The sequence below is a fragment of the Mauremys reevesii genome, linkage group 4 (genome assembly GCF_016161935.1).
Source record: "Mauremys reevesii isolate NIE-2019 linkage group 4, ASM1616193v1, whole genome shotgun sequence".
Lineage (NCBI taxonomy): Eukaryota > Metazoa > Chordata > Testudines > Geoemydidae > Mauremys > Mauremys reevesii.
In genome coordinates this window covers 110463759-110489436 of record NC_052626.1, presented here as the reverse complement: position 1 = coordinate 110489436, position 25678 = coordinate 110463759, and the positions used below count along the sequence as shown (strand labels likewise).

Genomic DNA, 25678 nt, shown 5'->3' with positions numbered 1-25678 from the left:
TCAATGCCAGGATGACTATGGCTGCTCCCACATCAATCTGTTCTCAGTAGGACAGGTGGTCGCAGGGCACTCTGGTTCTCAAGAGTGAGCTTTGCAATGGCCAGGGCCATCCAGAACACACTGCAGTGGGCACTATGGTGAGGTACAATGTAATGCTCAGGCCTGGGCGTTGCACACGATGCTGTGAAATGGTCCTCTAAATTCCCCCTAAAAAATCAGAACTCTCCCTGAGGACTGAGGAGTGGCCACAAACACACTGAATGCTACTTTAACATCGGGGCTGGAATAGCCTCCTCTTATCTTAAGCTTTCACTGCACTGAGGGCAATGGCTGGTGGTTCCACAGAGCAGCAGATTCACTGGTTTTACCCCACCTCCAAATCCTTCTGTTTGCCCCCATAGAGTTATGCTTCACATAGAGCACATACGCTGCACACCTACCGTACAGCATCTTGAACTCCAGACCCTGCTCCTTCTCTGTGTACTCGCAACAGAGCCACACAATGCCCGCTCTGTGTGGGGCCCTCTGCACCCTCGGGGTAGGAGGTGGCTCTGCTCCTCAGAACAGATTTTGAGCATCCTTGCTTTCCTTATAAATATTTCCATTGTTTTATTCTGCAGTGAGTACTGGCAACAGCACTAAAGTAATTCAGCAGAGGTTCTCAGGGCAAAATGATTGTATGCTGTTGGTTTTCTCGCCCTATAGCAAAGTTTCATTGTAAGCCAACTGTGTCTTTAATAAGACTACCTTGTCTAGAGCTGCACTTGGTTAGGAGATGGAAAGTTTTACTGTGAGCCCATTGTCCCCTTGTCAAAGGTAATTTCCCCTCTTTCCCCCCTCTAGCCAGCTCTGAGGTAATACTGTGCTTGTTTTGTCAGTTTAATAGAGAAAGAGAGAGAAGCCAAATGCCTTATTTGTTGAAAACCCTTTTCGGGGAGAGTCCCAAAGTCTGTTGAATGAGGTAATTGCCAAGAGCTTATTGTACCATTGAGCTGCTGGAATTTTTGGTTTGTTTTTACTGCCTACACTCACTGATGTGTTGTTACACAGATTGCCCTGAATTTTATTGGTATAAGGGGAATGATCCAATTTTGAATGAATTCAAAAGAAATGGGCGGTGATGTCTAAATAAAAGTTCTCCAAATCAGTGCAAAAGAAAGCAGTGCTGTTTTACAAGCAGGCAGGGGGCCACTGGGAATCGGGACAGAGAGAAGAATATCTGGGCAAAGTCTCTCCTATCTTGAAGAAGACATTATTTTAAAGGGGCCTGGTGGTTGAGAAGTTTTCTCTAAAAAGGTAAGAGGTTTGCTTTGGATGTATATACTTGATAGGTTCCACTGGGCAGCAGGAGGGTCAGCCTGGTGCCTTTCCCCTTCAGTGTTTCTTATGTGTGTGTGTGGGGCGGGGTGTGTGTCAAGATCTGCTAGACATGTTAATTCCACTGCTGATTCTTGTCTTTTCTGCTTTCAAATACTTTCTTGGGCTTGAGAGAGCTGGACAAGATTTTATATGTAATGCCTGAATAGAGCTGACTTTGATGCAGGTATCAAGAGATTTGAGAACACGCAATGTTGCCCTTTGATCACAGTTCCTTGAAGGTCCTCTCAGGAGTATCATCTATCTAATCTATCTCTTATTCTTTTCGAAGCCACCTCATTTAATCCTGGGTGCTTGCATTGGGTATGGAGATTATGAGCTACAATTAAAGATACTCTGTAAGAAATAGGCTTTCCTGGCCAAAGCTGCTTCAGAACATGTCAGTAACACAGAGACCCTAGTAAGGCTTGAGGATTTCATCATGATCATTCATATTAATGCGACACAGTTAAGCAAGTCCTGTAACTAAGACCTCTGGAAAACCTAGAGAAAATATCAGAGGGGTAGCCGTGTTAGTCTGGATCTGTAAAAGCAACAAAGAATCCTGTGGCACCTTATAGACTAACAAGTCCTAGAGAAAATAGATGAGCTTTGTACTGAAAGTCAAGAAACTCAGGATTTATTGGACTCAAGGAGGGAAGTGACTTCCAGAGTCAACAACTCTCAGACCCCTCAAGGCAACACATTGCCAGCAGCCCATCTTTTAAACTAGTGGCGCACTAACAAAAGTGCGTCTGATCATCATGATCTCCCATTGTTCCTCCTTTCCTGCCTTAGTCCCTCGTCACTGTAAATGCTTGTCACAAAATACATGCTTTGTATATTATTGCTGCAAGTTCCCAGGTAGAGAGCATGTGGCAGGGAGAGGCTGGATCTGGTTGAAAATTCTTCAAATTTAACAATTTTTGGATGCAATTTCATAATTTGACAAACAGTTGGGAACATTTTTGACCAAAATGATTGTGAATTTGTCATTCAGCCCTAGTGACAGCCTGGCCTGAAGGGGAATTGGTACCAAGAGAAAGCTGGGATATCTGGAGGGTGAACAGCTGATTAATACAAGTAAAGTATGCCACTAGGAATGCCTTTGGGGTCAAAGGCAGGAGCCATTTTAAAGAAGTGAGTGAAGCATAAATTGGACAGCGGAGATAGCATATTAATCAACATTGCAATGTTTGCGCATTTCCCTCCCAAATACAACCTTCTCTTCCCCCAAGCAAAGGAGTGTGTGCTGTGGTGAGATGTGGAAGGGTAGATACCTGGTAGACCCATTTCCTAGTTCCAAACATGCTGATGTTTAGACTTGACCCAAGTTACACAGATCTTCAGCGTAGGGAAAAAATTAAAATAGGGAAGCCCAGGATTTCTCCCCTGGGAAATGCTGAAATGCCAGATGCAATTTCCTGCATTTCAGCAGATTTATATGACATCTCAGAACAAAAACACTATGCAAAATATGTAAGCGCTTACCTGGCACGTGTCTATCTGGACTTCAGCAGTAGAGTAACTAGCTAATGACAAGTTATATTTTATTGACATACCAGCAAATGCACACTAAAACTACTGGATTCCGAGCACATGTGTATATATCTCTTCTCAAATGCCAGGCACTACAATGCAGAGGCGGTGTGGGGTTAGAGGGGCATGAACAAAGGTGTTTTTGTCCCTGTTTATGTACGAACTCCTGGTTCCCATGCCTGTATCCCAGGACCCTACGCTACATGATGGTGTTGTGTCAAACCTCCTGGTGTGTGCATTGTATGGTAATTTGAGGGAGGTTAAAATTTCTATAAAACATGCACATACAAAGATCGAGAAGAAACAATAACTTAGATCTTCCTTGTGTCTTCTTGTTCTCTTTGTTCTCTCTCTCTCTCTCCATTTGTGCCTGCGTGTTTCATTTGCTTGGCCCCACAGTTTCAGACTTAAATGCCTAACGTTAGGCACCAAAGCCAAGAATAAATAGTGAGTTTGGGAGCCAAATTTGAGGTGCCTTAAAGGGGCCTGATTTTCAGAAACTGCTGAATACCTTCTGAAAATCAGGCCTCTTTAAGGAAGGGACCCAAAATCACTAGTCTCTTTTGAAAATCTTGGCCCTAAAGCCATATATAGACACCTCAATTAAAGAGGTCTTCAGAGATGCTGAGTGCCTGCAGCTCCCATTGACTTCAGTGAGAACTGTGGCTGCTCAGCACCTTGAAAATCAGGCCACGATTATTCACTTGTTTTATTTTAGCAAAATTTGAATGATTACTCATCTCTGGATCTGTTGTGCAATAGCACCACCGAGCCTTTGCTATAATCTTAGAAGTACTATTTATATGCTGTCTACAGTGATAGCTATATATGGATTTAGGTGCCTAACTTGGTACCTATGTTTAAAAAATTTGGCTTTTCCACCATTGGTTCCTTCTAATTGATTTTTCTTTCTTTGCTAAATGTTTCCCCATGCACTCACATGTGTCTCTTTCGTCCCCATTTTCCCCCAAGTCTTCTCCATCTATGTTCCCTGCCACCTTGGGCCAAGATTATATAATGAGATGTTCCTCTCTGTTTAATGCCCCTTGGGGCAACAGTGATCAAGGAGTAGAACTTACTGCTTCTTTCCACTCAACAACTGATTGGCATCCAGCATGGAGCATCCATCACAGGATATAGCTGGTGCTCTATGCTTCTGCTGCGAATTATTTTAGGAGGGTTGCTTACAAAAGATAGGGGCAATCAGTGCCTCTGAATGATCACTTGCAATAACATTCCTAAACCTGTGAGCTGCTAGAGAAAGTGACAGCACTTTAACAATTGAGCAGCAAGTGATCCTGCCCTGTCCCCGGATGTGTATGTTATCATTTGAGCAGAGTGGATAAGAGAACTAGGACGCAGTTTGAATAGTTAGCAGAAGACTGTCATCTCTCAGCATTCCACTCAGCCTGGGACCTTAGAAACATTGTGGAAAGGTGAATTGCAGATCTCTTCATCAGAGGTTAACTTTACCAGTGGTTTCCCAATTTGCAAAGACCTGCAACCCAAAATAGAGAAATTTATGATGACGGTCTCAGACTTAGAGAACTGGTCATATGGGAGCAATTTAAGCTTTCTATTGGGTGGTCGTGCTTCATGCTTTCCTTACCCAAATTGATGGAGATGAGCTTCTTTGAGCCACAAACCTCTGAGGTGGATCAGAGGCTATGGCCATTGAGTGGAGAGTCTTCCCATTTTAGTATGAAAGGGAAAATCTTCATATCATTGAGGAATAAAGGGCTCCTCTAAAGTAGCAAAACCACTGCGGTTCTATATTTCAGAATTAACGTAGAGGAGGATGTAGTGGAAAGATTCAGCTAGGTCAGTGAAGCAAGGAAAATCGCTGAGGAGAGTAGGCCATTTATGCAGGGGCATTTCACCTGATGTTACCTTACTTTAGGTTTACTCATTTTTTTTGAAGCTTCTCAGACTTCCAATCATCCTCACTCCTTCACAACAGCCACAAAACTATTTCTTGAAGCCATCCTCCATCTCCAAAGAAAGAGACCTACTATGCAGCCCTCCCAATCAGTCTGCAGGCTTTAGAGGAGAGGGAAACTGAAGTGAATGTGAGCCCCTGAAAAGCCATGTTTCTTCCACACCGTCTTCCTCTGTGGTCAGGAAGCCTTGCATCAGAACTATTGGTATGCAGGAGGCATGGAGTTCATTGTGGAACTCTTGCATTGCTACTTCTAGATTAGCCAGCAAGCCTTGCTGTTATCAGATATGTGGCTCACTTGCCCTAGAGAGAGTAAACTTGGAATTGAAACCTTGGCATTTTATTGCATGGTCTGTAGTTACTACCAATAGGTAAGCCCTTACCCAGGGATTTTTAAAGGTTTTTGTGGTAGGCCCAGACAGAGTATTGAAGTCGGTGCCCCACAGAGGACTCTTAAGTCATCTGAAGGTGAGTGGTTAGAAGGAACACTATGCAGGAAGAGCTTTCTTCCCTTTTACTGCATTTCATCTGTTAAATAGTTAATGTGATTGGAGTGAAGACCTTTTAAAATCATCAGGAGATGCTTTCTCATTACTGGTCTGTTCATGCATTTACCTTTTGAAATCAATCATTTAGCATTAGGTGGCCAAGGGTCATTAATTAGCAGCAGCTTCTCTACAGTACAGCTGCAGACTCTAAGTGTCTAGATGGTGACATATTGGTGAATCAAAGAGAACATCTTGCTGCTGTTTGCATGTGTGTTGTTTTTATAGTGATGTCAAATAAGAGGTTTCTTCCAGACAGTTCTCCTTCTCTTTGTGTTTTTTCCTGTGGGCAGTTCCACATGCTAGGTAAAAATTGCCTTAATTCTGAGAGGTCTGTTGATATAAATCAGAGCTTATTCCTCTGCTCCTCAAATGTAATTTCTAAATCCATTTGGGATGAACCCTTTGTTTTTTCTAGAGAACCTGGCTGGGACTGGGACCTATTGTGCTAAGCACTGTACCAACAGTGTCAGTCTCTACCCTAAGGAGACTGCACTCTAGATAAAAGACAAAGTGTGGGGGAAAAGGAAGCACTACTGTATTTTTACAGATGGGGAAATGAAAAGCAGAGAAGTGAAGTGACTTACCGAAGGTCACACTATATATCTTTAGGAGAGCCTGGAATTTTGATCCCAGATCTCTTGAGTCCCAGTCCAGTTCCACAAGGCCATCTTTCCTCTCTTTCTGCCTTTTTTTTTTTTTTAATTTTTCCTGCCTTTAAAAAATGATCTGTGGATGCTCTGTATGACTTTATGCCACGAGTGTTGCTGTGCTTTTCTGAATTGTAGTTTTTATCAAAAGCATGAGAATAATGCTAATTAATTTGTATGTTAGCACTTTGTACCGAAGAACTCCCAGTTGTTATATATGAGGAAGGGATACAATGTCCCACAAAACCTACCATGCTGTGGTTTATTTTCAACCCATGCAGGATTACAGTACTCCACTGCTGTATTTTGTGGCACTGGATTTGTGTTCAGTGCTCAGCATGGTACACAGGACTTAGCCCTAAAACTGTGGTAAACATGGCTAAATCCTACAAACCTTGCTGAACGTGGTACCTTTGCTTTTTCCTGGCCTTATAAGTAAGCCATAGATATAGCTCAGTTGCACTGTAATCTCATTCAAAATGTATGTGGACAAGATTTTAGTACAGGAGTGTGGGGTAGGGTGGGCAATACCACTGTGAAATGGCGTCCAGGGAAGCTGGAACCAGGAGCCCAGCCTGCTGTTCCCCTTAAGGAAACCAGGACCTCCCAATAAAAAATAAACAGAAACTCCCACAACAATCAATCAAACACAAACAACACACACCTCATTGCTTCAGGCTTCTCCTATTTTCTTTCTGTTACAGCACTTAAGTGCTGCCTTTGCATGTGTCAGTGTGTCTCACGTTGTATTAAAGGAATGCAGTCTTTTGATGGGCATCAGTTTAGTTTGGGGTGATAAACCCCATTTAATTTACACCAAAATCTCTACCTTTCTGTTCTGTTTTGGTGGGCATCCTGGGATTACTAGACAGCCTAGTTCATAAGAGCTTTCTGCAGGTTGCCTCTCTTTGCTGAATGCTGTTGCATTTGTGTGAAGGCCTCCACCTGTGGCATCTGAATCACGGTATACCCTGGGACTTTTCAGCTTTGTCACCTCAACTATTGTTAAGCTACAAGAATTCATCATTGCTGGCAATGATTTTGTACCTTTTTTAAAAAAAGAAAAACAGCTATAGTGGAACATTTATTTGTAAAGTTCTGTGCGTTGCAAAGGCTTTAGAGAGATAATTTATAAAATCATATTTATTTAATGATGCTTCCTGATGGAAAGTGTTATGCTGAGAAAGCATTTGAGGTGTTGCTTAATTTTGATTTGGGCTAGAACGCTTTTTTCCCATCTTAGGCAAGAGCACAGAGAGATTGAGACTCTCCAGAAATCCAAATCCCTTTTCCCTCTGATAGCAAGGGAGAGTATGTAAATAAAATCGACAAACATAAAAAATGCAATAAATTACAACTGCATTAGGAATTTATAAGACGAGGGAGCAAAGCAATAAAAATGCTATGAATTGGTGTCAGTCATACTCCTTCATCAAGCTGTGCTAAGCAATATATACACCAGGCAATGTAAGAACATAAGCAGAGCTTCCTAAATACATTCCATAGATATCAATTGGAAAGTCCTTATTAAACATATACATAATCTGAATTCCACATTTAATGTACATATACAGGATGCTAACAAACCTCATATTCCTATTGGAAGGAAGAACACACGATACATTGTTCTAATTAAAAAGTCCAGATGAGTTGATTGTTGAATTAACGTGGGGAGTATCGTGGGATCTCATGATACGACTCCAGAAATGGCATTTTCAGGGTTACATTATGACATATGCTATATGATGACATATTGCAATATGTCACAAGGTTACTAGGAAGATAAACCCAGGCATCTCCTTCTGGGGCTCAAATGATGCAGCAGCAGTTATTTGGCCAAAGGAATACTTGTAGCTGGCAGAGAGTCAAAACTCCCTGTTTGGACAATCCCAATGCAGATGATTTGATTCTGATTTTACTTCAGGAGCTTTGTGATACTCCCACTCATTTGCTGATTCCCAAAAGAAATGCAATCCAAAAGCAAACAATTCCATGGGCATTCCTTTTGTACATGGCTATGGAGTTACTGATCGGCTACCCATCTATACTCCATATAGTAGAAATGCCCCCATCCCAGTTGTTAGCATGATGAAAAGACGGGGGTAAACGCTTTCCTTCGGACATTGCAAGTGCAAAGAAAGGTTTATTTGAGGTGGTGCTTGTGGCACACTGTCCATGTCTGTAGATAGCTCAGGAGATGGTCCATGGTGTATAAAGAGCATAGCTAAGAGTGTAGGAAAGCCTCAGATGAGCTAGTGCACAGCAGAGCCTACGATAAATAAGTGATTATTTAAAAATGGCTAAAATGAAATGAGAGGATGGTCTGTGCTCTCTCTCTTACCCCCGCTTATGTAGAAAAGTTTTTTTTTACAGGAAAAAAATCTAAGCTATAAAAGCAAGAGATGATAAAAACAGTTTTATTATAAAGGACTTCTCACATGGTGGTATTATGTAATTAGAATAATAATATTTATATAAGCAAATGAACAATACATTTAAAAGCAACCCTGAAAGGATTCTGAATTACTTTCTCTCAGCTTCTGTTTAATTTCAAAGCAACCAGATGATGCTTTTGCTCTGTGTATTTTCCGCTTGTCATTAGAATGTGATTATTTTTCACCAATATGGTATAGATCAGTGATTCAATGCCCCATACTGGGGGATCCTGTTGCTACAGGTTTGGAATGCTACACATTGATTGAAGAGTACATTTAAAAGGCATCTCCCCATAGAAAGCCCAGTTTAGAGAGACACATTTGCTTCCCCCTCCCAGTGAAGGGGCTAAGCTTCAGAAAGTGAAGTCCTTGTCTGCATCTTTATTTATTGTACATATTTTGTTGTTGTTGTTGGGCTTCCTCAGTTCCAGTGACTGAGACTCAGTGAATGAGCTTCAAACCATCCTTCTCCAAATTTCTGTGCCATGTCAGCTGGGGAAGGATTCAGTTCCTTGAGGGGAGAAGTTGGGAGAATAGGAATGTACCCTGAACTGGAGTGTGTGTTTTTGGGGGGCTTCAGGGAATTGTGGGTGGCAGTTTCCTATCAAACAGGAAGAGGGAAGAGCCTACTGTGTACCCAAGCCAGGGTTATGATATATCACATATATGTTATTATCAGCACAGAGCACACAGTCAGAACAAAGCAGCTCATACTCCACACCATGTGTTGCTGGATCACATGCAGTAAGCATCACACTAGCATTTGAACCTGTCCCTGACCCTGGGTCCCTTTAGGGCTGCAGAGCTGGCAGCGTTGTCCGAATTTGCCCTGTGCATTACCTTTATTGCCACTGCGTCCTTTCCAGCAGTGCATTGGACTGCCAAGCAAGCTATTAAGCTTCAGGAGCTTGAATCTGATGGGACGTGCGGGACAGCAATATATGTATTCAGTGAGTCAGAGAAGACCTATTAGATCATGCATTCTATATCCTTGCAAATACAGGTAGTGTTACTGTGATAAGGGCTCAAGCAGTAAATACACAGTAAATTTATGGAACCTTACATTAGAAGATGGCAGCACTGTGCAGGTTAAGAACAATGGAGGTTGCTCTTAAAATCACCCGCAGATTATTAAGGACCAAGTGTATGTGCAGCAGTGGATCATGCTGTCAAAACCCCCTCCTATATTTCAGCACTAAGGAGAGCAGCATGCTGGTCTGCTTTCTACTTCAGGACTAAGGACAGCAGCATGCCCTTCTGCCTTTTATTCAGACATGTTTGCAAATCAAACCTGGGTTTATATATAAGACTCTCTTTTTGAAGAGGATTTCAGAATTTTTCAGCATGCTCTTTACAGTGGCAGTATTTTTTCTTCTTTTTTATAGTTAAAATCAACTTTGCTTTTTAATTTTTATTATACCTACATCCAGGATAAAGTTTTCTGAAGCCCTCAGCCCTATAGTATCTGAATAATTCTATATTGTATTCTATGATTGTACATTCATCATAAATTAATGTTTGAGTTTATTTGTTTGGTATATGCTGCCTTTTCAAAGATAATCAAGTCACTACTTACTCTTATATTTTGAGTGAAGGTAAAAAGGAGGGACTCTGTCAGTTGTTCCTGTACCCTTCATGATTCTCCATCTACTAATCTTAGGAACTTGTGTGTCCCCCACTATCGAGCAACTTATCATTTTAGTGTATTAATCCTCACGTTAGCCCTGTGAGAGAGGAAAGTGCTATTTTACAAACGATAATGAACGACTTGCCCTAGGTCACACTAAGTCTAGGTCTATATTATGAGCGAGGGGTGTGATTCCCAGCTCACCTACACATATTCATGCTAGCACAAGTATAAATAGCATAGCCACAGTAGCACAGGCCCAGCTTAGCAAAGCCAAGTATGTACCTAAAGTGTTCAGGTGGGTTTGTACTGCTAAACTGTGCCACTGCTACACTACTCTTTACACTCAGACTAGCATGCGTATGCAAGCTGGGAATTAAACCCCTAGCTCATAGTGTAAACGTAGCCTAAGAAGTCTGTAGCAGAATAGGGATTTGAACCTGGGTCTCTTGACTCTCAGGCTGCTGCCCCAATCACTGGACCATTCTTCCTTTCAGCATACTGCAGGATCCTGTAAGTAAGTCCCCTCTAGTTCATCTCCTTTGCAACCATCATGCTTTTTGCATTATGTGTAAGTCCATCTCATACCTTAAATCCCATAGTTTTCATTTCTCTTTTCAATCTCCTCTGCTATGGCTTTTTTAAAGTGACTGACCAGAACTGGACACAGATGTCCAGATGTGGCCTTGCCAACATTTGCAGTGGTGTCATTACACTGTTTTGTGTTATTTTAAAGACTGTGTTTGAGACCTTTTGGATCACGTTTCAGAACATAGGAGCTCCAGACCACAACCTGTATCCTTCCAATTCTGTTTGCCTTTTCAAAACAGCATTCACTTCCTCTGTTGGATTCAGATTTCAGAGCTTGTACACATCTCTCTCTTTCCAACTATACTGATTTCATTATGACCATCCCAGGTAGATTTGGAAATGACATTTGAGGAGCAGATGAATAAGCTTTAACATTTTCAATTTTGCGTCAATTAAAACTAGAACCTGAAGCAGACGTATAATCTTTTTCTCAGTTCTTAATCATTTTGTGATCTCGTTCTAATACATGCATTTGCTTTGCATTTTCAGTTAAGTTGTTATTAACTCAGTGCTTTACTTATCATACCTCCATGTGAATTAAAGTTTAGGCAAATTTCCAAATTAGATACTCGTGGCATTGATAAGTATCAATTTCAAACCACTCTGAGATAATTTTTTAATCTTTCATGTGTAACACTGCCACTGTAGGCCATCTTCATCTGTTATCTTTCTGCATTTTTGCATCCTCAGTCATTGATATGCTTTGCAGTATGGTGCAATTAAGCATACTACAGAAATTACTAATTAAAGTCAATGGTACTTAACATGATGAAATGCTTTGCTGAACAAGGATGGACTTAAGCATGTGATTAATTGCTCTGCTGAATTGGGGTCTCTGAGCCCCAACCAAGACAGCTTCAATAAGTTTTTGTACAAGGAACACCACATACATTTTTGGATTGGATATGATTAAGTTACAGGTATTGTAGTTTTGTTCTGCTTGCAAATGCAATTGACATGGGGAATATATCTTAGAGGAATGAACCTACCTTAGAGGAATGCTACTAATACATCAGAGATCAACCTAATAACCTCTGGTACACTTTCCCAATAGGAACATAAACACAGCATTCTAATTTCCTTTCCTTTATTTTGATGTCACTATTTGTACTCAAATATATTTCTTTGATTATACAGGAGTGCAACTTGGAAGGTTAATTAGGCAGAAGAAGAGTAATGAATTTCTGGAGAGGACATTACTTCACCAATGGAAACTAGAAAAGTGTAATTTTAAATGTGGCTGTTATTGATACTATCAAAACAAAGGCCCTTTTAGTGGCCTGCTGAGTTATTTGTAGAATTTTTAGGACTGACAAGAAAATGCGTAGCACGGTGTATTAGCCTGGCAAATACCAAAGCTCCCGAAAGAAAGCTTAACTTATGGGCTACATTTTATTCAAAGGAAATAAAATAACAATATAAATTGCAGAGATGCATTGCTTGGAACAGGTGACAACAGATTACACTGCCAGAAAGGGCACTGAGGATCAAGGATGCAGAGAGCAGGATGTTGTTGTGACAGACTTGATACAGTTCAGGATCACAGGTATAAGTAGTCGGTGTACTCTGCAGTAAACTCCAGATAAACAACAAACAAACAAGCCCTTCCACCCACAAACCTGGAATAAGACACATTGCACTATGCGGGATAATAGATTTCAGGACCATGGATAATGACCCACTGAACTTCCCTTTCAATTAATGCTCAGCACAATGGAAAGCAGCAGATTGCACTGCTGGGCAGGAGGTTCATTTCAGAAACAGGGAAAGCAGCACATTACCCTGCCATTCAAGGTATTGATGTTTAAGACAACACCATGGGCCAGATCCTCAGCTGATGTAAATTAGTGCAATGATTTTATTGGAGCCACACTGATTTATCCCAGCTGAGGATCTAAACTAGTAACTTTTGAAGGAGTTTGTCTGGTGCGTATGTAAATAATGGCCCATGTTTCAAGCTCAGAGTTTTATCAGCATTGCAAATTGTAGCTTTTTGCTGTTATAAATTCATTTTTCAACCAGATGAAAAGGAAGTGGGATGGCAGGCCAAAGATTTAGTTTCATAGAGCTTTTAATTTTTAATCCCTGTGCTCTGTTTATCATCTGCAGAACTGCAAGGAGTGGCAGCTGTAATGCTCTGTGCCTAACTCAGTCCTATCCATCTGAAAGTCCTTACCTAGGGGTTGCAGGAATCTCAGTGCAACAAGACAACAGCAACATAAAATGACAACCAAGCAAAATAAAATACCAACATAAAAAAAAATCCAGCAAGAAATATATTTCGTTTTTAAAATGAAGCCCTGAACCTGGTAGTAGAGGCATATCTGCATTGTGACGCATTATTGACATGGAATTATCAGCTCCATGCCGGGTGGAGTTGGCACTTTTGTTCTGAGCTGAGGCAGTGTGTGTTTTGGAAGCAATGGAATTACAAGTTAAAGTGAATTTAGTGAGGAATGGATTGCCCAGGCTATAGTCCTATTTAGAGCAGCCTTGCACATTGCAAAATTTTCCCCTACAGCTCAAGTGGTACATCCTATTGTTGCAATCCTGGGTTGAAATACACTAGAGACACTTATGCTGTGTTGTGCCCATAGACCAGTGGTTTTCAACATTTTTTCATTTGCAGACCCCTAACATTTTTTGAATGGAGGTGCAGACCCCTTTGAAAATCTAAGACATAGTCTGTGGACCGCTGGTTGAAAACCACTGCCCTAGATAGATGTTCACCAGGAATTATATTGAGACTACCAGACTCATTTTCATTTGCAAACATGGCTGATTTTATTGTGGAAAGGGTAGGACTTTCATTCACTGTGCTCCACCAGCCCTCCTGAAGCATTCCTGTTCACATGAGCATTAACATCGCTCTAGAAAGGCTGCCCAGTACTTTAAAATAAGAGCAGATATCTTCATAACTGCCTAGAGGATTTGGATAGCCACTTCCCTTTGATTTTCATAGGAATTGTGGGGCAATGGAGCTATGAATGAATGAGCTATCCTCATATACACTGAGGATCTGCCCCATGCATCCAGCTCCCTTAAGCTGTTTTGAAACGCTCACCCAAGGGGTTGAAGCAGGGGTGACAGCAGTAGAAAGGAGGAGGAATTGTGTGTTTAGAAGGCTCACAGTTAAAATTCCTTTGATCTGTTCAGTGTATCATGACTCGAGTGCAGAACGCATTTGGTGCAAGTATTGTTTCTAGTTCAGAGAGTGACTCTCAGAATCAGTGATGAAACTGGAATCCATTTCTTGTAGGCACCTCATCTAGCATATGCTTGCAACTGTCACAGATCAAAAGTGCAGAAATTGTAACAAATTGTCTGCGTGTCAGGCCAGTAGAGGACTCCCTCACCACTGGTAATTTTGGAGTAAGACAAACCTCCATTGGATTCCTGTGCCCATCTGTAAGGAAATATGGTTTATATGCCTAATGGATCTGAGCAAGAAAGAGAGAGATTTTGATTTGTAGCTAATTACATTGGGGATTTCTGTTGTTTGATTTAAGAAGAGTAGCATTCTCCCAGGTGCAACAATCAGAGCTGAATTACAGCTAGGCGAGTAGCAGGATTAGGAGCGGTTTAACTAATTGCATGTCTGCAGCCCCCCACCCCTGAGAATAGGCTGGTGCTAGACGAATGAAGCAAGAAATTAAAATTGCACTAGAAAGTTCACATTCAAACTGGTGGTGGGGAGGGAAGGAGGGTGGGGCTTGTATTATCATTTGTCTCTGAAATGGGAGAAGATGGCAAGTTTAGCATTTCAGGATAGTGAATACTCAACTCAATGGAGTGACACCAGTTTACACCAGCTGGGGTCTGGCCCATTGTGTTCATCTCCATAGCTTACCTTCGTCATTTAGATATGCTAAGTCACATAACGTTGGAGATCTTGAAGAGTTGTCTCCTAGTGGCTACAAATCCTTCAGCCGCTCCCTCCAAACATGCTGGCATTAGTAAGTAGTTACCCAATGCAGGTAAGAGAAAAACTCAGTGTCTTTAGTCCCAGGTAGTGTAAAACAAATAACGCGTGCTTCGTGATGGAGGTGACACATTCATTCAGTTTACAGCAGAGATGTCTCCTTCTCGAGTGCTCCATTTCCCATTAGTTTGTCACCGCATAATAAGTTATGTCTGAAATACTCAGGCTTTTATTTTCCCCTAGGGTATCTATTTAGGCCTTCACCTCAAAATGGCTCTTCTGCTCTGTGTGAGCAGGGCAATTGATACCTTTAACTGTTCTGTTGTAGTTATCTTTCCAAACCAAGTCAATCTCATTACAGCCAACGCTTTAGACCCAGATTGTCCCTTGCCCTCGTGGCGATGCCCAGAATGAGAGGAAAAGGAACCTTACACAAGGGCCAGGGGAACTGGAGTATCTAAACCTGGGAAACGCAAGGGACTGCTAGCTCCATTCACCCTCAAGAGCATGAAAGAGACTTCAGAAGCCTTGCTCCCTCCTCCCAGTGGTCTGTAGAGCACAAGAATGGGTAGAGCGTGCACTAAAGGATAGTATCACTGGAAGGCATTCAGATGACCTAGTGATGGGCATGGTCTAAGAACCTCAATAACATAGGATGGAATTGTCTGAATATCAGGGAGTGAAGACAGGTATTGTGCTGGTTTGAGAGACAATCCCTCCCTGAGCTCCTTCTCACAGACAATGAAGTTCCTGCAACTCCCTATTCAGGGCAGTATCTGAATAGAATAATCCAGTTCTCAGGGTGTTACATGGAGAATTTTGCTCTAGTATGGATGTTTTAAATGGATTTTGATGTAGCCAGGAAACAGTTGCTAGATCTGTTGAACTCTGCAAAAGAGATAAGAGCTCAAGCTCAGGGGATGAAGGAAAGGATCATGTCCCCACTAACCAAAACATTTTCAGAATCTTTTTCTAATTTTATGTATTTCGTTGTTTGTTTATTTATTTATTTACTTACTTACTATTATTGCTAAAAGCCCCAGAGACGATCAGGGTCCCATTGTGTTAGGTACCGTAAATACACACAGTAAAAACCAGTCCCTCTCCTGCCCAGACAATCTAATTAAACAAGAGGTGGGAGAAAGGATTATTATGCTTATTTTATAGATGGTGAGTCAAGGCACTGAGAGATTAAGTAATTTTCCCACAGTCATTCTGTGGAAGAGCAGGAAATTGAACCCAGATCTCCTAGATCTCAATTCATACCCTTAACCAGATGACTGTCCTTCCCCTCTTTTCCATAACGTTTGGTGAATTTCAGAGCTTGGAAAGTAAGAGACATAGCGTTAGCTGAATGTAGGTATGGAGGCCTGTATGAGTTGTCACCTTCCCCAGCAGTTCTGCGAAAGCATCCCATTCATGCCATATTGACATGCTCTGCTATTTCAGTCCTAGGTCCACACTGAACAAACAAGTGCCACACTCCAGTGAGATTTTTGTGGGATGGACAAATGTCCACAAGGCTATCTGACTGAGTCCACCTGACATATTCCACTTGTGCTTAATTGCTGATTTGAACCCCATTTCCCAAAGGAAGAGCTAGTCAGTTGTGTGGCCCCCTCCCAAACCCTTTCTTCTCCATAATAGATAACCTCTAAAGTGTCACCTCATCTGGATGAACCACTGGCAGGTCCCCCACATGTACTTCTCTAACAAGTTGTGATCAGCACAGAGGAAGAAGCTGTTTTATAATGAAGGGTTCTCATTTCTTTTGAATATGTCTGTGACAAACCAGAGCTGTTGGAGGAATAAAGGGAACAATAGCTTAGGTATGCCTTATGTTATTTAGACCAATAACTATTACTAACAATGTTAATACTATGACATTACTGTTCCATTGTATACTTTTATTCTGCTTTGTAGTTAAAGCGGTGATAGCGTATGCATTCAGGAAATGACTTTATAGCCAGTGTGATTCTAAGAGGCTAACACGATTCGCCTGTTAGTTTATAAACACAAATAATAATAATATCTGAATATGTGAATTAGTTTTACTGCAAAACCAAATAATCTGAGCGTAATGTACGACCAATATCAGTTGATTTTTTTTTAAATGCAAAAGAACATCTATCTAAACGATGAGATAGGGTGTGTTGATCCTAATCAGATACAACATGAAAATCCTTGATTAGATGCATTTTCTATGCAATAAAACCAATAAAAAATCACTTAAGGACACCAGGGCTATTATGATGAACAATGAGGCAATTTCTCCCACTATATCGTAAGCGAGTAGCTGTAGCTGCAGAATTAATTCCTCCAGTTGCATGCATGTATCTGGGGCTGCTTGGAATTACTTTTGTTGACAGTGCTGTAAGATCAATTTTAAACGTATGTGCTGAAGCCTGAATAATTTATTTTCTAACCCATTAGAATTATTCTAAAGATCTAATTCTACAGGCCGTTTTCCCACCCAAAGAGAGAGAGTGTGTGTGTGTGTGTGTGTGTGTGTGTGTGTGTCAGTCAGAGAGAGAGATTTTATCTTTGCTTGCTTAGTGGGATGTTACCTTCAGTTTTGAACCTTGCTATAACTGTCCATGCCTTTGTCACCACCAGACTAAACCGTGCACGGTACTTGGAACTAAACTTGAAGACCATTTGGTGGTACTGAATGCACCTAGCTACTTAGGACTCAGTTATGAGCCCTGCTGCATGCCTATGCAGGGGAGGAAGGGACATAAAGATCCCCCTTATTCAGTTGCATGGTCTACCCATATCACTGAAACCTGTGCAGAAGGGAGAGCAATTGCCACTAAGATGTTGCTTTCTCTCTTGTGCAGGTTGGCAGGCAGTGGGTGGCTATGGCCAGGGTGTGGGTAGAGATTTGGTTCCACTCCCATGCAATGCAACAGTCCATGCATCAGAGCTGGCGCCGAGGGGGAGCAACCTGTGCCTGCAAAAGGGCTGACAGAAATGACTTCCCTCCGCCAGGAGCATGGGGGAAGCAGGAAAGGGACTGCGACTCTGACTCACAATATGCTGGGCTCTGCTCCTGGGGAAGTGTGGTTCCTTCCTCAGGCTGGATTTACAAGATTTCAATCCAGCCCTTACTTAGCAGTACATCTTGCAGGGAACACAGGACTCCAGCTCACTAGAGGGTGCACTAGCTGCCAGTTTATTTCTAGGTGCAGTTCAGAATATTCATTTTGATTAGTTTTGGTGCAAATTATTTCAGGGAGCACTTTTCTCCCAGCATTTTAGCCAGGTAGTTGAACCTGCTGGAGAGCTTGATGTGAGAGTCCCTAGGCTTACGTAATTGAGGGCTGAGTGCTGGGCATGTTCAGTGGCGCGCTCTTCACTCTGGAATTTGCTCCTGACAGAAGCTGAGTCTATTTGCCTTCTGGATGTCCTGCTGTGGATGTCCTGAGTGTCTAAGCTGAGAGTGGGGAGTCTCTCAGTTGGGACGAGGTGGTCCTTTTAATGTCATGTAAACTTAACGTAGATGCTTCTAGTTTCTTTCTGATTGTGCAAGAGAGGGGTTTTGGCTGGGCATATTCTAAAGCTCCAGGCAAGAAACTGCTCACTGCTATTTTAAGAGGAAAAGGAAAGCGGGGGAGGAGGGTGTCAAGAAAAGGGGCTCTTACTGATTTTTTTCAGTATTTGCTCCTTCTACAACTGATGAATATCATATACCTCTGGTCCCCTTCAAAGAGGCCAAGGAATGAGTGCAGTTGGAGCCAGCTCGGAGGAGCCTGGTACAGACACAGCTATTGAGCTCTTTCCTCTCTTTTTGCTTATGCACAAAAGGAGAACACTTAAATCATTTTCTCTTTGTTCTTGCAGTTTGCACAGCATGCAAGACTCGCTGCACAAACATGCGGGGCCTAATTCTCCTTTTTTGCAGGCTCAATTCACTTCCCTAGAACTCCACTGACTTCAGCATAATTGGTACCTAGTGTACATGGGTTGGATTGGTGAACTGGGCCCACAGTTTGATATGTGCACATTACATCTCTGGGGAGTCTCGCAGCAGCATTAGCCATTGTTTTGAACAATGGGCCTATTTTGTATTAAAACATAGATGTCTCTCTACAGGCACTGTAATCCCTATAGCTCCTGAAATAGGCTAGATTCTTACTGTTCATCTAGTCCTAATGTGTATGCTGCTTCCAAGGACCTATTGTGTGCTGTGGGCTATAGGCACACAAGGAGTTAAATTCCATTATTAGTTTAGCAACACACAGTGAAGAGACCACAGTGTGTTCTCTCATGCAAGGCATTGTTAAATACAGTGAGGCGTAATTTGGTACCCTGTCTCTCAACTGAGATCTGGCGAGCAAGGCACACTGAAGAGTGGTGCCTGCCACCTGCGTGAAGTTAGTAATTATGCATTCCTGGTCCAAGCATGGCTGAGATCTCATGGCTGGGACTATTGGAAAAAGGTGTTGTCTAGTCATTTGAGCACAGGACGTGAGTGTCAGGACTCCTAGGACTGTAGACTGATCACATACACAGACAGATTTACACTGGTGAAATTGTGTTCAGTGGAGTTTCTCTGGATTCTCTCTTGGGCTCAGTGAGAGTAGATTCAAGCCCCTACATTTCCTTCCTAGGTCTGCTAGTGACCCTTGGACCACAGTTATATCCCTTAACCTCTCTCTGTCAAAGGTTACGCTTGGGGATAATAAGTAGGTACACCGCTACCTCGATATAACACCACCTGATATAACATGAATTTGGATGCAACACGGTAAAGCAGTGCTCCAGGGGGGTGGGGCTGCACACTCCAGTGGATCAAAGCAAGTTCAATATAACACGGTTTCACCTATAAAGCGGTAAGATTTTTTGGCTCCAAGGACAGCATTATATCGAGGTAGAGGTGTAGTAATAATCTCTATCCCACTTGGGGTGCTGAGGGGATTAGCTAATCTTTGTGAAATGCTTTATTATGTGTGTTATAGTAGTGCCAAGAAAGTCCAGCCAAGATCAAGGCCTAGTTGTCCTCGTCACTGTGCATATCCATAGTTAGAAACAGTCTGCTCTGAGCAGCTGTCAATCTTCTACAAAAATAGACAACATGGATAACAGAAGGATTGTCATCCCCAATTTACAGTTGGCAAACTACGGCAAAGAGACATCAAGCGACTTGTCTAAGATTCACAACAGGAAGTGTGTGGCAGAGCCAAGAATTGAACCCAAATCTCCTGGGTCCCAGTGCAGTGCTTTAACCACAAAATTATCTTTCTCCTCTGAGTACTGTCAGGTTTTTGAAGGAAATGTGCTACAGAAGGATAAAGTATATAATTATGGAAACAAAACCTTGCTAAGATGAGCTGTGATCAGTTTCAGATCTTGTCTTGAGATTAATTTTTGGGGTGCCATTGGCAAAGGAATGGTACATCAAAAATAATTGGGCAAAATGTTATAAATTTTTTAATTCAAAGGAGAATGAGTGAAGCCATAATCAGAAATCTGGCATATGGCGTCATCTGTGATAAGCAGGTCCTGTCTCTCACCTGCCACATGAACTCAATAAGGGCTTGTATTTATTTGCCAATATATCACACCACTGCCACAGTCTTTCTGACACTCTTTTGTTTCAGTGATTAGTATCTCCTTTAACCACAACAATTTTGGAGCCTTCCTGAACACAGGAAAGCTATCAAAAGCAGCCCCGTTAGTGGTTTTGTTTTTGTTTTATTTCACATCACCGCAAGCCCTGAAAGCTGTCAAGAGCTATCATCTCATCACTCTTCCTCCAAGTGTTTGGCACAAACAAGGAGGAAAAAAACAGCATAAATAACCGAGTAAAATTATCCATAAATTGCAGCTCCTCAGATGTCAAGTAGAAATCAAAACAGACAGGCAGGCAGCAGGGAATCAACTGCAACAAAACTTTTACGTTAGTCTCTCTTTGCTTCAAAATCTATAATGTAAATAAACAAGGTCTCTCAAATCCACAGACTCTCAGGATGGCAGAGGTAGCAGCTTGTACTCAGAGAATGGTGAGGGCCAGTGTATCTCGTTGCTCAGCAACAGTCCATTTGGTCAGTTGGGGCCAGACTCAAAGCCCACTGGAAGACTCCCATTGACATCAGTGGGCTTTGGATCAGACCTTTAGGCTGCTATTAAGGAAAGTGCGTAAGCAAATGCTTAAGTGCTGATGAAGTCAAGGGGACATAAACACACGCTTACAATTAAGCATACACCTAAGTGTTTTGATGAATGGGGAGTGTGCTTAAGTGCTTTGTGGTATCAGGGTTTTTAAAAGCTGCATTGCTTAGCTCTAAAGGGAGTCCCTGCCTCTCAGGACAGAGCTTGCCATGTAGTGGTTTTGATGTGGGGCACTGGAAGGAGAGAACGGTTTGGAATGTGGGAGGAATGAACGGAACTGCAGTAAGAAGGATTGGGCATGGTTGTCATTTCCCATGAGAAGGGCTTTGTGCAATCCCCTGGTGTGAGTCAGAGTGAGTTAATTGGGCCTCTTGCTGAAAGAGTCATTCCCAAGACACTGGAATGCTGGTGCGATTGTCTCCAGACTGTCAGCTTTGGTCAATCAACTTTTCCTTTTAGAAGTCTGAAGACTTGGGCCTGATTGTCAGCTGGTATAAATTGGTGTAGCTCCATTGAAGTTAATGGAGCTATGGTGATGTACACCGGCTGACAAACTGGCCTTAAGTTTTCAGCTCTGGGCTAAATGCGTACACCCGCAAACCCCAGCATTTGCATGTTCAAGTGCTTCTGTTTGAACGTGTACTGGTGTGGGGAGAGCAGGATCAATGTACTCATAACTAAAAGTCTGATACTAGAGGTGTTTTGGGGGAAATCTAGGATCCTAGGGGCAATGGTGTTTGAAGGACTTTATATCCTTTATGCCCTTCATATGGCAAAGAATTTAACAGGTGATGCTGGAACGGTTGCTGCAATCAAATCTTTCGGTTGCTGCGTGAATAATAATGCTTGCTAGTGAGACGCACTTCATGCAGATTACAAAGTACAGTCATATACGTTCACTATCAGTCAAGGCAACAAAATAACGATGATAAGTGCCATGATACGGGGATGACATATGCTGCATGTTATTGGTGCCTAGGAATTTCATAAGCACTGTATTAAAGATAATAGCTAAATGGATTGCAAATGGATGCCTCCAGTGCTTCTGGGGATCTGCACTCGTTACTGCCTTATTGAGACAGTTGTGTAGCCTTGTTGTGCCCCGTGCTCAGAGGCTGATTCTGAGGCATTGAATCATAGAAATTGGAGAGAGAGAGAAAAAACTAAGGGGTATTTGCACCTATCTTCCCTGCTAGGGCAGGAATGTCCTGAGTGTATTTCAGTTGTTTTGACCAGTCTGATTTTAACTGAGTCCAGCTTTGGGATTCTCTGTAGATGCTGTTCCAGTCTAATAGACCTTTGTGCTTAAGAGATTTTTCTTAAGCTGTTGTTTCCTTTGCTTATTTTCATTGCTGTTATTTGCATCCTCCTTGAAGCACACTAAACAGAGACTAAGGGGAGGGGTGGTACCTGAAGCATGAACACAAATTGTTTAGTCAAACGACACCTCTTTGGAAATCTTGGCAATGACCGCACGACGCATGGATTGGTTATTGTGTACCTATATTATATATAATTGGGGGAATCATATGGGCTGAATTGTCCCTGGCTCTTGTGCAGGGTGTGTGGCAGGAGATAGAATCATACAAATGTAGCGCTGGAAGGGACCTTGAGAAGTCATTAAGTCCAGCCCCGTGCACTGTGGCAGGACCAAGTTAACCTAGACCATCCCTGACAAGTATTTGTCCGACTTGTTTTTAAAAGCTTCCGATGATGGGGACTCCCCAACCTTCGTTGGAAGCCTATTCCAGAGCTTAACTACCCTTGTTAGAAAGTGTTTCCTAATAGCTACGCTAAATCTCCCTTGCTTCAGATTAAGCCCATTGCTTCTTGTCCCACCTTCAGCGGACATGGAGAACAATTGATCACAGTCCTCTCTATAACAGCCCTTAAAATATTGGAAGACTGTTATCAGGTCCACCCCCTCCTCCAGTCTTCTTTTCTCTGGATGAAACAGGCCTGTTGTTTTTTTTTAACCTTTGCTTGTAGGTCAGGTTTTCTAAATCTTTTGGAGCATAAGAAACTGTTTGACATTCAGGCATCCCACACAAGGGCCAAGGACAATTGTAGTCCCTGTGTTTGAGGGAAACACAAGGACTATTTCCTCTGTATGACACTCTGTTGATCTTGTGGGGCGGGTGTGAGGTATTGCCACAGCCCTTTACCACCCTGCCAAAGATGTTGGGAGCAACTGGGGGAACCAGCTAAAACATACTAAAAAGATGGTGCAGTCTGTGCACCTTCCCTCAGCCTTGCCTTGAGCTGTGTGGCTCTGCACTGGCCCTCAGGGGGATGGGGGCAGTGCAGATGCACAATCCAGCCCTAAATAACTGATTAGAGGTATTTGAACTGAGAGATTACTTTGCAGTTTCCTTGGATTTCTTCTCTCTTTTCCATTTCTGAGATCTAATGCCTGAGTTTGTGGCTAGCTCTTTCTCTTCCCTTTCCTGGTTCATGATTTGCATTACGTTCGCCCACTTCATGCAGATTTAATTGATATGCATCTGAAAGAGAATGATACATGTGACTTATTACTATGTAAACATGGTTTCTTTCCCAGCCTTTAATTGATTTTAGATAATAAAGTGCAATTATAAAACTCAATAAAAAAATCTGTTATTTTAAAGAGAGAGACTGAAAGAAACCTAAGTGATGCTCTGCTGTGGGACCGTTATCAAATGAAATCCCCTTTTGTTTAAGTCTATTTAATTTCACAACTTTACTTGAATTGTTACAATTCTGTGGGCTTTCTCACAATTATAAACAGCAGGCTGATAAATGAACACATTTTTAAAAAAGTCCCAGTGAATATAGCCAGGGCCGGCTCCAGGCACTAGCGGAGGAAGCACATGCCTGGGGCGGCACATGCTAAGGGGCGGCATTCCGTCCATTCTTGGGGCAGCACAGTCTGAGCGGCTTTTTTTTTAATTTTATTTTTGTTTTGCTTCGGCAGTTCAGGCGGCAGTCCAAGAGGCTTTTCTTTTCTTTTTTTGCTTGGGGCAGCAAAAATGGTAGAGCGGCCCTGAATATAGCCACCAGAGATGTTGTTTTTGTGATGGCGCCTGCCCACACCTTAGTGCAGCCTTTTCACTTTTTACGTATCTGGGGAATCGTGTACTATTGCTTCTCACTTGATCCTGTTCTAGACCAGCCCAAGGAGTCTTCAAGTTCTCTGCTGAGAATTGAATTATCAAAGTAACTAGGCCACAGTACGGGTGATCAGTGTCACTATTTGCAATACTAGGGAAGGGATCCTCTCTCCCACTACAGCCCCTCCCCCCTTAATTGGCCATGGAGAATTTCCCTAGCACAGGCACTGCCTAGGACAGCTGTAAGGAGCACTATGCAGTCCCTCTTGCAAGCCTTGATGTAGGGGGCTTGCCAGGAGTGGGAGATTGTGTGTCATGGGGAAGAGGCAGAGGGGGTGTAGCACACACTGCTTTATGTGCAGTTCTCTGAGCTGCCTAAATAGTGCCTGGGGATATTTTGGCCTAGGGTGACCAGATGTCCCAATTTTATAGGGAGAGTCCCGATTTTGGGGTCTTTTTCTTATATAGGCTCCTATTACCCCCTACCCCGTCCTGATTTTTCACAGTTGCTGTCTGATCACTCTATTTTGGCCCACAACCAGACCAGAAATTATGGGAGTTTCACCCTTGCCTCCCAGAATGCCTGCTTTTCCCTCAGAGAAGGGGAGAGGAGGAGGTTGCCCTTGTGGTTAAGACACTGGACTGGGCCTCAGGAGATCTTGGTTCCAACTCTGCCACAGATGCAGCATGGTCTTGGTCAGGTCACATCATGTCTCGGTGCCTGAGTTTCCCCATCAGTAAAATGGGGATAATAATTATTCTTTCCTCCACCCTTTGTCTGTCTTGTGTATTTATTCTGAAAGCAGTTTAGGGTAGGAATGATCTCTTACTCTGTGTGTGTGTGTGTGTGTGTGTGTGTGTGTGCGCGCACGCGCTCACAGGGCCTAGTACAATGGGACCTCTAGATACTACTGTGATATAGATGATAAAAATAATCCTAATAATGGATACTCTGACAGAGTTTCTTTGTTTCTCTTTGTTTTCCCAGCTGGGAGGCTGCGGGATCCTTGGAGTTGGCATCTGGCTGGCTGTTACCCAAGGGAACTTTGCTACCCTCTCTTCTTCTTTCCCATCCCTGTCGGCTGCCAACCTGCTGATTGTCACAGGGACTTTTGTCATGATCATCGGCTTCGTCGGCTGTATAGGTGCCATCAAAGAAAACAAGGGCCTCCTGCTGAGTGTGAGTATGAAGACATGCGCGGTCAGCAATGGTGTCCATTGTTTCCTGATGCTGGTGTCACTGCAATGCACGTTAGAGTGATGTACAGTATTTAAGAAGCAGACTGGTCAGTTCTGGGCCGGGACGAGGCATGAGTCATGGTTCAGTCATTCTCTGATCTCCCAGGTCATTCCTGACCACGCCTGCTTCTATTAACACTTCTTCCAAAGATGAGACGCTCACAAGAAGGGAGGGGTTAGTGATGGTGGTGGTGCATTTGTGTGCTTCTTGGGGGTTGAGGGATTTGCCTAGATGGCTTTTGCAACATGCCCTTGAATTCCTTGTCCTTATTCATCCAGCTTTAGCAGCTACATCCCTTCAATAGCTACTGTAGTGGGGCTGGTGATATGAGGGCCTGAGGCGGGGATCACTGACGAGGGGAGGCAGCGCAGAGAGAAATTATGAGTTTGGCCTAAACTGGAATTGAGATGTGTAATCTTGATGCCACCATTGGTTTTGCCAGTAGTTAACTCTTAAAAGGTTGGGATGTTGGCAAGCAAAGATCCCAACCTAAGAGTTAGGTTGTTAAATGAGAGGTTAAGGGTTAATAAGGTGTGGATAGTCCAGATTTAACTGAGGCCACAGATCTTGCTTGTGTTTTACTGAAACCTGATTTGATGCCACTGCTTTGGTTTACCACAGTTGGTGCCAG

The 25678-nt window shown here is 42.6% G+C and overlaps 1 protein-coding gene and 1 long non-coding RNA gene across 15 annotated transcripts in view; one reads left to right on the top strand and one right to left on the bottom strand.

Annotated features, from left to right (window-relative positions):
* The window catches only part of TSPAN4 (tetraspanin 4), a 645425-nt gene that overhangs the window by 528553 nt on the left and 91194 nt on the right, over positions 1-25678 (top strand). For all 14 annotated transcript variants that reach the window (XM_039535294.1, XM_039535292.1, XM_039535300.1 and 11 more), the window contains one exon: positions 24796-24987. In XM_039535294.1, the coding sequence (XP_039391228.1) occupies positions 24796-24987 (192 nt within the window). The remainder of the gene's footprint in view (positions 1-24795; positions 24988-25678) is intronic.
* Positions 4258-7740, bottom strand: LOC120403746. The gene is made up of 2 exons (XR_005597710.1): positions 7617-7740; positions 4258-4393 (listed from the first exon to the last, which is right to left on the bottom strand). It is a non-coding gene; the product is annotated as an uncharacterized LOC120403746 (long non-coding RNA).